Consider the following 13,945-nt stretch of genomic DNA (forward strand, 5'->3'; position numbering starts at 1 on the left):
TACTTGTGTACTATGCTTTTGGGGGATGTTAAAGAACTCCAGGTAGTCAAATTAATCCGGAGCTCCGCCCCTCACTATACGTCGTCTCTCCGTGGTCCGCGAGTTGTTTTCGGACGCTAAACCCCATAATTTAATTTTCGAAAGAACCAGCCTTTACTAATGACGGACGAACTCTTATTCAGAAAACGAAAGAAGAAGCGACCCTTTGTTCACGCGACATGCGTGGTCATTTGCAGGGCGTTCTACTTTCCTCCAGACTCGTGATGCGCTGCGCGCTTACACAGTCGGTGCACACAAACAGCCGTCGTCGCAGAGACAATTACTAGACATACGTGTTCGTGTGTGTACACGTGGCGGAAAGCAACAACACAAAAAATCTGATTTCCATTCTCTCTCTGTTTGGGCCAGAAAACAAAATCATCAGGACCAGGCGACTTTCGGCTGCGTAGCAGAGAAAGGGGGCCACGCTGGCCGAGCCACGGGCGCTGGCTGCTGGCGAGTGCTCTGCACTTTAGTCTGCGTGCGGCCAGATTGCCGCGGCAAGCAGCCGACCATATGATGATGGGGCTGTGGCGAGGAAGAGAGGAGTGGTGGACGTGCGAGCGTGCGCGCGTGTTTGCGCGGAGCAGACGACAGACACCAACCGGAGAACAGAAGACGTCGCCTTGTGCGGAGGAGCGGCATCTCTCGGCTACTTGCGAGGAGCGACTAAATAAAAGGGGGACTAAAAAGAAACGAGAAGTCGCATAACAAGCAAGACGAAGGACGATATAATAGAAGGAGATCAGCTAAGGAGGACCGTAGAGAGAAAGGGTGACGCTGGTATTTCGTGGGCATCTCGGCGGAGAACACGGTCTGACGAGCGAGGGGAGAACAAACAGCGGACATTTAAACGACAGGATGTAATTAAAAAGAGACAGATCAGAGGTTTGGGAGGACGGTGCAAGGAGTGTGATGTAGATGCGGGAGGGCTCAAAGCAGAGTGAGACCGGAGGGGGAAGCTCGAGGGCGAGGAGGCGGCGCGCGCGCGCAGGCGCGAGCAGCTTGCGAGCGGCGGCGCGCCGTTCCGTTTCGCGAAGTCCGCGACGAGGCGGTGTGGGCGAAAAGCGCTGAGGGGCAAGCCCCCCTCCCTTCCCTCCGCCACCGCCGTGGGTTCCTTCAGCGCGCGGAGCGCACCGGCGGGCACACAGAGACGCGTGAGCGGTGGCGTCGGCGGCGGTAGTCGGAGCGCGCGCTCTTCTCTCCTTTTCGCCGGGCAACGCGCACGCCGCTGGCGGACCGCGTATAACGTCAACACTGCACGCGAGGCGGGCAGCTTGCGCCCGGGCTCTGACTCGGCTGCGGCGAGTTAACACGTTTCGGTGTCCGCCAGTGGTGTGGCCCATGGAGGTCGTCGTGACGGCGTCGTCAGCTGGGCCGGAGCTGTGACCCTCGGCTCGCTTCTCGTTCAATTACTTTTTAAGTTTCGCTCAAGTTTGTTTCCGAGCCTGAACGTTTCGGGGGGCATCGCGGAATCGTCAGTGCACGTGTTTATTTTTATTTTATTTTTTTTGTTTTCCGAGGGGCGGTCCACGGTCTCATCGAGCGATACGAAAGGTGCCATACTGTGTCATACTGTGGCGGCCGGTTGTTGTTACGGAGGTGACCCTGCACAACGCATCGTCGTCTGCTAGGTTCTGCTGACTGCCTGCTGCTGACTCTGACCGAAAGTGAACGTGGATAACGAAAGCGTGCGCTAGGCTGCGCGCGTTCACTTTGGGACCGGTGCTGCCGTACTTGAACGGTGTGAGGGACTCTTGTCAAGAGGAATCGTCGCTGTCGACGGCAGCTCACTGACAGGCCGGGACGGCAAGCGACGCTGGCGTCATGACGGGAGCGGTTGACCAGTGCTGTTTGGAGGCGTCGTCTGCTACCGGACGTGCGCCCATCAGGCCGCTCCACCGCGGCGTGGTCTCCAGAGACGGTGCTTCTCCGCATCTTGTGACATGGCTGCTGGTGTCGGTGCTCTTTGTGCTGTGCTTATTGGCCGCCGAGAACCGCGTGGACGCGAGACATTTCACGGCGGACGAGCTACTGCGGACCAAGTTTCCGATGAGGGTCTCGGACGACCTAGACCTTGATCCCTGCAAATCAGGTGGGTGGTGTGGAAGTGCGCGCTTCGTTTATGTGTATTTTGATTCAAACTTAGTAGCTGACGAGTTCCGGGAGTGGGCGCCTCGCTTTTCGCGTTAGTCACGTGGAATTCGGCAATTTCGCGCCCCAGAAACTCGCCTCCACAGTACAATCGGGAGCGCTTCGGTACAGTGCCATGTTTGCCTCTTCGGTGGGCGGGAAATGCGCATGCAACAAATCGTTCTGAATGAAAATGAAAAGGAAGAGAATGAGCGACTGGGAATAAAAGCAAGAAAAACGTTAAGTAAGCGGTGCTACCAAACGTGGACTCCGTGTAAGATGCGCTCCCAATCGAAATATTCGTGCGCGAGCATTAATAGTTGCGCAAATACTGGACTATCCAGATATGTCGCTATGTTATCAATGCGCACTACATGTGCTATGTGTACTGCACATTGATTCAGTGCGGCCCGACTACATGTATGACAGCGCTGAGATTTCTAGGGCGTTCTGCCTGGCTAGTTGGTTCATATCTTTAGACGTTTCTTTTAACTGCGCGGAAAAAAAAAACGAGGACACACGAAAGAAACACGCACCACGAGCGCAGTTCGTGGTGTAGTGTGTGTTTATTTCGTGTCTCCTTGTTCTTTGTTTTTTTTCGCGCAGTTAAAAGAACCGTCTAAAGCTTTCTAGGAAAAAGTGGTGATGCTCAAGCCATGAAGCAAAATAAGATCAAGCATCTGTGGGATACACAGCGAATCGGCAATCGTACAAGAACCTTACATACGTTTGAATGGCAGATTAGAAACATGTATACTAGTTCCACACTGTTCTTTTTTTTTTTCCAGATGTTGCCCTTTGTAGTTCTCTTTCTATAATGGCGACCTTTTTTTTTTTAATTACGTCCTTGGTACACTATTAAATATTAACCCGCAAGGGTTCTCTAAGGTTTACTAAATAATGATTATTATCTTTGGCAGTCATCTTTGACAAGGCAGGAAGCTTAACCTGACAGCGTTACGTTGGAGTCCTTTGATAAAGCGAATCTTGTTTCTTTTTTTTTCCTTTTTTCTTACCTTTTGCCTGAACTGCAATAAGAAATACGTGTAAAAACATGTGGCATATGCTCATGCCGTAGCTCATTGCGAGTGAACGTTGTCTGGAAGCCTCTTCATTAGAGTGGGATTTCGTGTTTTATCGCATAACTCTTGAAAGGCGTCCCAACTTTAGTTTTGATCAACACAGCGAAGTAACTCGACGCACCATATTTTTGTAGATGTCAAGCAAGCCTACCGACACGCATTATAATTTAACAAGTGTTTCCTCTATAGGTTACACCATTATTGGGCCGCCGAACAGTGATCGAGAACAGCAGGAATTTATTCCAAGCAAATGCTAGTACATCTTGCGGGGCATGAAACAAAAATTATTAAGGCTGCTTTCCGCTCGAATGGCACAGTAGCAAACTAAGCCAGATTATTAACGTCTGTAATATTTGTGTTAACATTTATTTTTGATTTCTAATGGGGATGGCTGAATACATTCGACTCGGTCTGCAGGCCGTCGCCAGTTGTGCCGCTTTGATATGTGGCGGTATTTTGCGCTAACATTCGGACATATTGCGCGTACTGTGCAAGACAGAATGGCATGTGCTCTTTCAGTAGACAGGCTAGGTATGTGCCTGAGTTTTTAGTTGCCGAAGGAACCACTACGAGAGATCCCAACCCTGTGTGCAGTGAGAGAGCTAGCTGATGTTGCCTATTCGCTCAACTTTAGGCGAGTGACTGTGGAGATAACGCGTGGCATATATATATATCGCTCGATGTTGCCCGTAAGTGGAGCTTCAGCAGCAACACTTTTCCACTGGGCTTGGCCAATAAATGCAAAGTACATCTGTTACGCGGGGAAAGAAAAGTCCCTCATAGCCGTGCCGTATAACAGTGCAGTCAGCGCACTTAATAGTGTGCGTGCACAAACTCCTTTTGAAGAAAAGCCCGAATGTCAGCGCCGTGTGCGTCGCTAGATTGAGGAAATAGTTCAGGGTTCGACGGAACACCGTCTGGCGAGAGGTGTGCATTTCCTTCTCGACAGCAAACACTCGCCAAAGTTTCAACAAAAGGAAAAAACGGAGTTTATGACGTTTCGAGTCCCCTACGGGTCTCTTGTTCACATAGTAGCCAGACAAGTTCGACAGTGCCTTATATACGTGGTAGATGGCGCAGCGATCTGGTGCATATTTCTGGTAGATTTCCGCGTGTCCGATTAAGCGTAAAAGGCGTCGACTGGATTAATAATGATTCCAAAAGAAGGCGGAATTATAGTGATTTCTTCCTTGTCGATGACAGTCGCCGCATTCCAATCAATGTTGTGACCCGTGTTAACGTGATGTTCAGCCAGCACGTTGGCGGCGGTGTGTCCCTTATCTACGTCATTTTGGTGCTGCTTGATACACCGTCTGAAGTTGCCTCTTTGCCCGACGTACGATGCGCAACAGTCTTGACAAGGTATCTTATATATCAGACTGAGGAAAACGACGACGAAATAAAGTTCGTAGAAAGCGCAAAAGGCGCCAAAGTGCAGAAAGCACTCGGCTCCTCCGTTGTGGCGAAATAAATCTCAGCAGCACTGCCGTATAAGTGTACGGGCCAAAATTTCACCTTTTTCATTCCAACTCTCCAGGGCGCCTATACGTGTGACCTTGAAGAGATTTCGGGACTGTTCGGTGGAAGGTCGGTAAAGAAAGCAGCTCTGTGCCTCCAGAGCTAGCGTTCCGCTCCGAACCCACTACCTCCTCCCCCCTCCCACGCCCATTTAATTCGCGGTCCTGCAAACCAGCACTTAGGCGCCGCGTGTGCAGTGCGTGCCTGAAGAGGGCACGGGTGGTGCGTGCACGACGAGCTGCGTTCACTCTCTCGCGAGCCGAAACCCAAGTAGAAACAATGTGTTTATCATAGCGGCGCTGCCTTGGACCATGGCTGACCACGGGCGGGCTGGTGGGGAGACGCGTCTCCCCGCGAGCGAGGCCGTGGGTTGGTATGCAGCGGAAGAGCCCTCGTCGTGGGCTTTCCGCCCGCACCGCAGCGCCTACCGCATCTCACGCAGGACGCGCTCAGTATTGAACGGCGCTTGTTAACCCCTCGGGGTGGTTGGTCCTGTTCGCTTATTCTACCTGATATCGGCTAGTGCGTGCGTGTTTAGAATTAACTTTAATTAAATTCTCGGCTTTCTGCGTGTCAAAACAACGGTGCGATTATTAGGCGCGCCGTAGTGAAAGACTCCGCAATAATTTCACCACCTACGGTTCTTTAACGCGCACCAAAATCTAAGTACGCGGGCGTTTTTGCGTTTTGCCCGAACCCGCGACCTCGAGCGCCGCAGCGCGACGCCGTAGCCACGGCTACCGCAGTGAGTCGTGCGTGTGTGCGTGTGTCAGTGCGCGCGCACGTGGCGTGTACGCGGACGGCAGTATACTATATCAAGCGACGACGACGGCTGGACGACTACCTTCTTCTACTCAGACGAAGAAACGCTACAATCTTCTTGCTTTTTTTTTTACCTGTACAACATGGGCCCGATACCGAGGGTAGTGCACAACGCGTGTGCGGCCATGTTGCCGCGCACACAGGCGGTATTTGCTCGCGGCTTTGTCCACTTTCTTGTTGTCTGCTGCTGCTGCTACTGTCCGTTCATTCGATCCCACATCTCCTCGACGAGCCCTGCGTATAGCAGCGGCTTCTTCCGGATAGCGCGCGGCGCGCGACCTAATCCCTCGATCGCCCTTAGCCAGCGCGCCGGATGGTGACGAGAAATCCTCGTTGTGCCGGCCTGGCCCGGACACGGCTGTTTTCGGCCAAGGCTGCTGGGGCCTTCCTCGCCCCCCTCCTGTCAGCGGGACGCTCTCATCCCTAGACTGGGCTCCGCGCGCGCCGCTTGCAACCCCCCCGCTTTCTTTCCACTCGCGTCGACGCGTCGCTCCGTTTCGTATCGGGATCAGACGAAGAGCGGCGATAAGCGGAGGAAAAGATAGACAGGATGTTCGCTTGTCTCGTAGTAAGACACGCCGATGGCGTCAGCGCTGGCAAGTGAGGGAGGAGGGCGGTTGTTTCCGTTAGCGACGCGTTTTCAGCTACAGTTGTTCCCTGCCAGGAGGGAGAAAACCGGAAGCATTTCGCCTGGAGGCGATGCTGGCACGAGGAAATATACGGTCTAGCAGGCCGACGTGTCGATGGCCAAGTCCGCTAACAGCACGGGATGAATTGCAGACTTTGGACAAAGACAACCGAGCCAAGCGAGTAATGATACGGCTGCGTTTTCGCGCTGTCTCTGTATAGTTCATCGTTTTTCTGCGGGCACGAGATTTTTTTGTTCTTTTTTTTAAATTAACGTAAAGAAAGAAAGGGACACGAAATTGCGAAATTGGAAGAACTCTTGTGTAGTTAGGTTTAGCTTCACGTTCAAGAAGCCGAGGTGGTCAAAATTATTCCGCAGTCCCCCACTATACGGCGTGCCTCATAATCATATCTTCGTTTTGGCGCGTAAAACCCCAGGTTTCCTTTGTTGTTTAACTCGCTTATTTATAAAATAAGTACAGTGACCTTCTTTTGTGAGGGTGCATCTAACTTGTTTTTCTTTCTTTTTCTTTCATTTTTATTCTTCTTCATTCCCTAGCACGACACCGCCTCGCCGAATTTATGTCACGGTCGCTATCGGCCAGTCCAGCAAAGAAACGACTAGAAGAGTAGGAGAACAATTATCCAAGAAGAAAATGCGGTCCCTGAAATTATTTTGTTAGTGGAGGGCCGGGTGGGTGCGGAATGAAATTACGGTTTAAGAATGGGACCTCGTTACACGATCCGATGCCGGAGAGAATGCAAAAAACACCCGTGCCCCGAAGTTTTGTCCATGTATAGGTTAACGAACTCCAGGTGCCGGGAAATGAAATCCGGATCCCTCCGCTATAATACGGCGCCGCCTCTGAAAGGCCTCTCTGTTGCTTGGCGATGTTGTAAACCCAATGAATGAACCAATTATCGGTTCTATTAGAATAGAGCAGGCGAACAGCTGCGACAAAAGCTAGCGCCCCCCCCCCCCCCCCGCAATGAAGCGCTTGTTTGCTTGTTATTTTAGTTTATAAAAGCGACCGCATGTTTTGAGTATGAATATGCTTTAATGTACGCGTTCGTTTGAGCTGGTTGAAAGAGCTGCGCGTCGTCTCCCGTCGCCGTATTTGTGGGCGGCGTTGTTTCACATCGTGTATAAAAACTCGCGTCTTGTGGCGTACGTTAAATTCTTGTACTTTTTTGGCAGACTTCCCTCGAAATGAATCGCATAAACGAGTCCAAAGAGAGCACAATGACAGAACCCAGCCTCGGGCCTTCAAGGACGCGTAGCGTCGAGCCTTAAAAAAAAAAGAAACTCATAAGGAGGCGAAATGCCGGAAACAGAACAGAAATCGCTGTGAGCCCTTAGACATTTGGTTTAACAACTCATTGATGCTATAGCCAATTGGCTATATACTTTGCCGGAAATGCGCGAGCTACAATCTCTAAGAAAAAAGAGCGCAACTCGTTTCTTCTTTCGCTCAGTTCTGTTTATTGACTCGAACTTAGGCGAGCTCAACTTTGCCGTCTTCGTCTCTGGCGTGCCCTTCGCTCTCGCCGATCGCGTGATTGTTTGCTTGCCTCCTTTCTTTCTTTCGGATCTTCTCCTTGTAATCCTCCTTGCGTGGACTGTGCTTGCCCGGTTGAGCCGCACGTGTGATGCGATCATCCGAGAGAAGACGCTGACATCGTCGCCTGCTGATTTTAGGTCCAAGATATGAACCATACTGCCAGTCTGCGCTCCTGACACCTCTGTGCAGGCGCGTGGCTCCTTCCAACCAAATCTCTTTCTCTCGCTCCCCTTGCACTCCATCCCTTTATTATTATCTGTTCTCTTTTTTTGTCCGCTACCTTTCTGCCTCCTTCTTCTTTTCGTTTTCTATGGAGATCTGCCACTTTTGCCAATGTAAGAAATAACTTCTCCGTTTGAGTGTCCCGGCGACACTCGACAGAATCTCTGTTCTTTCTCGCTTATCTCGCTCTTGTTTATTTATCTTCCTTACTTTTTTCTCTCGGGCTCCTGCTTCTCATATTTTCGCGTCCTTATCGCGCGCAGCGCACTCCCTTCACTCAGCCCTGCTTGCAGTAGCAGCAGTAGCGGCGCCAGTAGAAATGTTACCCAAAACTGCAATGAAAAAAGATTATATATATATATATATATATATATATATATATATATATATATATATATATATATATATATATATATATATATATATATATATATATATATGAGAGAGAGAGAGAGAGAAAAGCAGCCTATTGCAGAGAAAAATAATGGGAAGGCAAAAGGAAGGCCTGAATGAAGCAAGGTGGATTATAGGGGAACGGGAGACGTAAATGTGTAAGCGCAGCGAATGGAACGCAAGACGAAACAAAGGAAACACACAAAACTTTCTCGCAAGAACAGAAAGACATGGGGAGGGGGCTTGAAAGGGGCCGCGAATGGGACACCATACTGAGTAAAACGTGACACTAGAAATGGCTTGAGACGTGAACGAAAGACTGAGTCAAATGCGGGAAATAAATGAAGAAACGAGAACATACTCGGTATAACAGCATAGCACTGGGTTCGGAATGCGTGGTGCGAACTCTCCGCGGCTGGAGGCGGGTCAGGGAAGCGAGGGGAGGTGAAGAGGCTGGGATCCACGGGAGGAGATGCTCGCGGAGAGACGGAGAGGGGAGAGGGAAGCTCGCCCCACGCGAACAACGTGAGAGACAGTTGTCAGTTTGCGTTCGCTGGCGCGCCGGCAAGGTGCGAAATTGGCGGGAAAAGGCTCTTGACGGGCCGCCCACCCCGCGGACGACCGGCGAGGACCCTCTTTCTTCGTTCCTGCGGCGGCTCCCGCGTCGCTGTTGTTGGCCTAGGTGCTCAGATCTCCCCCGGCCCCCTCCTCATCTTCGCATCGCCTGTGCTTCGTAGGTGTAAGGGAAGCCGAGGTAGGAAGAAGGGGAGGGCCAGGAGTTCGCTCAGGGCGCTCCACATAATCGGGCCGCCGAAAGGGGTAATCGCCGCGCAGGAAAAAGAAGCCAAACAATGTGTGCGAAATTTCCTGTTGGGAGCTGGGCCTTTGACGAGAAAGGAAATCGAACATCGATGGTGGGGGGAATGTAGGAAAGTAGTGTCCCTACAGTGTGAGGAAACGAGGCGCTCTGGGCGCTGAAATAAAGTTAAAGGCAGCAGGAGAAAAAGAAAACTAAAAAAAAAAAGGGAAAGTGACGCACAACTTCGTTTTCTCTCTCTCTGCCGGCTTCAAGAGCGGCGCTTGGTTCTCAAAGGACTTGCGCTCTCCCTCTGTCTCTGGCTCTGAAAAATTCTCCAAATAAATCCAGAGCCTCAGTAATGAAATATGGAAGAAGGCGCCGGAAGAGAGCTGCTGAGTAAACCTCTTCTTCCAGACCTTGCCCACTCTCACTGTCTGCACACTAGCGTGTGTGAGTGTGTGTGTGCGCGTGTGTGCGCCCGCGTGTGTGCGTGCGTGCGTGGGTGTGTGTGCGCGCGCGAACATGGGTTATTTCCTGTTTGTTCTGCCTGCTGTGGCGCTCGGCCTTTGCACCTACGAAAAGTGCGGCAATCTCGCGGGATTTACCTATCCGGGGTCCCGTCACGCAAACAAAGCGCTCGGATCAATTGTGCTATAGCTATAGTGCTGGCAGCTCTGAGTTCTAATTCAAACTCGATCCTGTCGCCAATTGCCTGCGCGCGCCACCGCGCCTTCCTACGGTGCCTTAAGAGCGCCGATGCGCGTGCCAATGCCGCTGCCGTCGAATCTGGAAGGCGCTCTGTCGGAAGGACAGGGAACACGGTTTTCCTTGTTGGCAGGCAAGCGAGGACTCTCATGGTTGCAGTCGATGAGATTAACCGCGTGCAAGCGGCGGGAGTCGTTAAGCTCGATGCGCCGGGTGCTCGGGATGAAGCCCATCGAGGCCGGTATCAGCACGATGGTGAATTGCTAAAGCCATCTTATTGGCCAAGAAACACTACTGATAACGACCATATAACAGAGCGTTCACGTCGAGTAAAACGAGCCTGTAAAGCTGATCGTCCCTGTTCTCGCTAGTGCGTACGCGATACTCGTTGCTGTTATTGCTTTTACCGTTACCGTTCACGGTTCTTGAGAGGTTAAGAACGCGGCGATGGCTTTCTACTGCTGAGAACGAGCTCGCGGATTCACTTTTCCCACCACGGCTGCTGCATTCTGATTGAGGTGGAATGCAAGAATTATCCTGTAGAGTTTACATCGTCGTTGTCCTCGGCCCATTTATGTCCACTGGAAGGCGAAGGCCTCTCCAAGCGTCGTTACCCCGGTCTTGCGTCAGCTGACCCCACCTTATGCCTGCAGATTTCCTAATTTCATCCCACCACCTAATTATCTGTTGTCCGCGACTGCGCTGCCTTTCTCTCTCTGGTGGGCACCCGTTCTGTATCTGTGATGTACCACCGGCTGTCTACCGAGTTTTATCTTCGTGTTAAATATGTGATCAAAGCTAATCTGGAGCTCTCTGTACTGCGGTTTCTTTCAAAACCACAGTGTTGCTTTGTTATGTGAAACGCCACGAGAGAAACAACTGTTCCCCTTGTTATGGCCTGTACGTACGCTGACGTGCCCCTAACAACGGCTTCTTCTAATAAGCCTTTGCGAAAAGCTTCGGAGCCATTCCTCGATAAAAATATGTCGCCTGACCCTTATTCAGAGATCATGTAGCACGCTGGCCACAGTGAAGCATAATAGAATATTGAGCACGGCACCTGCAAATCTCTGGGGCTATCGAGCGACAAAACTTCGATAGGGGCCCTAACATGATATCTGTGGTCACACCCGTTGTCTATCGCTTCGGAACATTTTGCAAATACTATACGCTTCACATTATTGTGTATGTGAGTCATTGTTTTCGATGAATATACGTATATATCTCTTCGCACTATCGATGACTAATTCCTTTGTTTTCCTTAGCATTTTTCTCGTTGATGCCACTCTTGATCTTCTTAGGCCGATCGCTATCGTGTCCTCCAATTCAGTCTGCATTGCATTCTGGTCAATGTACATCTCTCGTCTTTTCTCTTCACATGACCCAAACCAATCTCATGCGTTCCTTTCGAACTTTAGCTCAGTGTCCACCACGTTGGCCGTCTCTCGAATATGCTTGTTTCGAAACGCTATGGTGCCTTGTCAAAGCCGATGTCGTATATAGCCGCATGACAAGAGCGCGGGTTGCCGCATTCAGAAGCAAGAAAGAAAACATAAGAGAGAAGAAATCGAAACCAAGGTAACCCGTATAGAAGAGTAGAAATGTGCAAAATGAATAAAACGGACGCTATTTTACATTCATCTGTCACTGAAAGACATACGTACTCTCTACTCTCAGGTAGGTTCATACAGCATCAAATTAACTAATAAATTACGCGTGAAATACTTACCGACCTGTGGAATGGCGTCGTCAGCAAAGAACGGGAAGCGTGAATTATGCCTTTCTTTCAAAGGGAACCAGGTAGCGTGGCGCACCCAGCTGCCTGGCAGACCGTGTACGCATCCCTGTGCCAGTGTACGTCACGGACCTCCACGAGTGTAGCGCTTGTCTACAACAGCCATCGTAAGAGCCATTTCCGTAAGCGAAAGCTTCATCGATCGACTCTTGCCACTCGAACAGGCGGTCTGCGCTTTTCGTATCGCAACACGCAAGAGCAACGAAGCAGTAACCCCGAGCGGATGCTATATCGACGCCGAATTGTGCAAGATCCGGGCAACGTTCGTTTCTGTCCGTGTGGCTCGAACCTCCTTTAGCCAAAACACGAGCATCCGCCCGTTCACTGCTGGAGACGAGCCATTACGTTATTGCACCACAACCGTGCGGGTTGTCGGATCTGACTCGCACTGAGGAACGATGATCGCACCGCGCGCTTCCATTGATGGGCGTCGGAGAGAGAGAGTCTGACGTGGTGGGCTGACGTCTCTCGCGTGCGCGATGATGTTCAGGTGTGTCGAATTATGCATGAAGGTGCCGTTTCAAATATACCATTTATAGAAGGATGGTAGTGGCGGCCGACCTCCTTAGGCAAATACACACTGATCAGCGACAGGTCAGCTTTGTGGATGCCGCTTCTTGTGAGGGACTTCGGGCGTTCACCATCGTCACTGTCGATGGCCGGCTAGGAATCGCCAGTGCTGCCTCGGTTCGGACGAGGGACTCCGAAATTGCTGAACAAATGGTTATTGCACTAGCCCTGCTGGATAGCCCACGGGATGTCATCTATAGTGATTCAAGGCCTGCAGTGAGAGCATTTGAAAAAGGCACTGTTTCCAAACAGGCCCTCAGACTTCTCGGGGACAATGCAGTCACGCACCACTTCATTTATTGGTTTCCCGCACATCAGGGTCAGATAAAGGGTGCTCCTCCCAACCTCAGCGAGTGGGCTCACGGGGCTGCGCGTGAACTTGCCCACCGTCGAGGGTGAACTTACCCTCGACCAATCGGAAACCGACTCCCCAGAGAACAGGGACACGCCCTCCACCTACAACGGGATTACTAAACACTACTATCTCAGCCGTAGAACTTACTTTGTTCCTCGTCCGCTGATCAATAGAGCTCAAGCATTAACGCTCCGTCTACTACAAACGAATACCTATCCCCAATCCCCGTCGCTCTTAAATAAAATCTATCCGGATACTTGCACCAATGCTACCTGCCGCGATTGTGGAGAAATAGCCACGTTAGAGCACATGCTCTGGCGGTGCGTCCGGTCACGCTCTATCATCGATAACAGCTCGGCCAGATGGGAGGCGGTTCTCCGCAGACCTCTTCTGGCTGACCAACACAGGGCTGTCCAACAGGCCCACGATGCGGCCGAGAGACTCGGCCTCCCGGTTCCCATATGGGAGCGGCCCGCTTCGTGAAGACTCACGATCTGCAGGACTTGAATAAAGCTTTACCATACCATACCATGTCCCAAACATGCAAACAAACAAACGAAAGTATAGACGTTACCTGTCGCGAACATTGTTGTGTGATAAGCTGCGAAAGGACGTAAAAAATTGGGCCGAGTTGGAAGATATCACACTTGTTGCGCTAATGAGCATTGTCTTGTGGCGTCTCCGCTTCATCTTGTCCGCATTCTACTACACACCGCACAAAATGAACATTAGGTTATAGAGAAATAGCAGCTAAACCGAAATAAAAAATCCAACTTCGTTTAGTCTCGCACGCGACACCTTTCACCGTTGGACACGATTGTAAAGTGGCGAAGCCCATGCGAAGGGGCGCGCTCGCGCGCCCTCGATAATGTTTTTTTCAACACCAGCAAAGAATCAAAAGCCTTGGAGAGAGAGAGAGAGAAAACAAAAAGGATATCTGAACAGACACGCTGAGTGACGCGCAATAACGCATCAACTTGATGAAAAAGACAGAAACCGCGCTTGGCTCAGAGAACCTCGGCGAACGCCCGGACCTGCCGCTCGCGCGCGAGAGAGAGAAACCACGTGTGTCACGCGGACCAAGCCGTCGGGGCCGCGCGCCGCTATAAAAGTTTTAGCGCGGGACCCTCCGTCGCGCCCCGTGGCTGCCAGAGAGACAGACGTCTCCCCTCCCTACTGGCAGGCGTGCTCCTCTTTGTCTGCCTTTGCTGTCCCCCATGGATCTGCCGCTGCTGCTGTTGCCACCATCCGGCGACTCTTCTACCGCAAACCTTTTGCGCTGCCGCTCCCGGTCGCGTCGCGCAGCCAGCGCGACTTCCAGCG

At 51.3% G+C, this 13,945-nt stretch overlaps 1 protein-coding gene across 1 annotated transcript in view; it reads left to right on the forward strand.

The window, feature by feature from the left end:
* The first annotated feature begins 1,178 nt into the window (after positions 1-1,178).
* tok (tolloid-like protein 1 tolkin) overlaps positions 1,179-13,945 on the forward strand; it is a 716,025-nt gene continuing 703,258 nt past the window's right edge. Inside the window, exon 1 of the mRNA XM_075686316.1 lies at positions 1,179-2,134. Coding sequence (XP_075542431.1) covers positions 1,867-2,134 — 268 coding nt within the window. The 5' untranslated portion in view covers positions 1,179-1,866. The remainder of the gene's footprint in view (positions 2,135-13,945) is intronic.

The sequence above is a fragment of the Dermacentor variabilis genome, chromosome 1 (assembly GCF_050947875.1).
Source record: "Dermacentor variabilis isolate Ectoservices chromosome 1, ASM5094787v1, whole genome shotgun sequence".
Lineage (NCBI taxonomy): Eukaryota > Metazoa > Arthropoda > Arachnida > Ixodida > Ixodidae > Dermacentor > Dermacentor variabilis.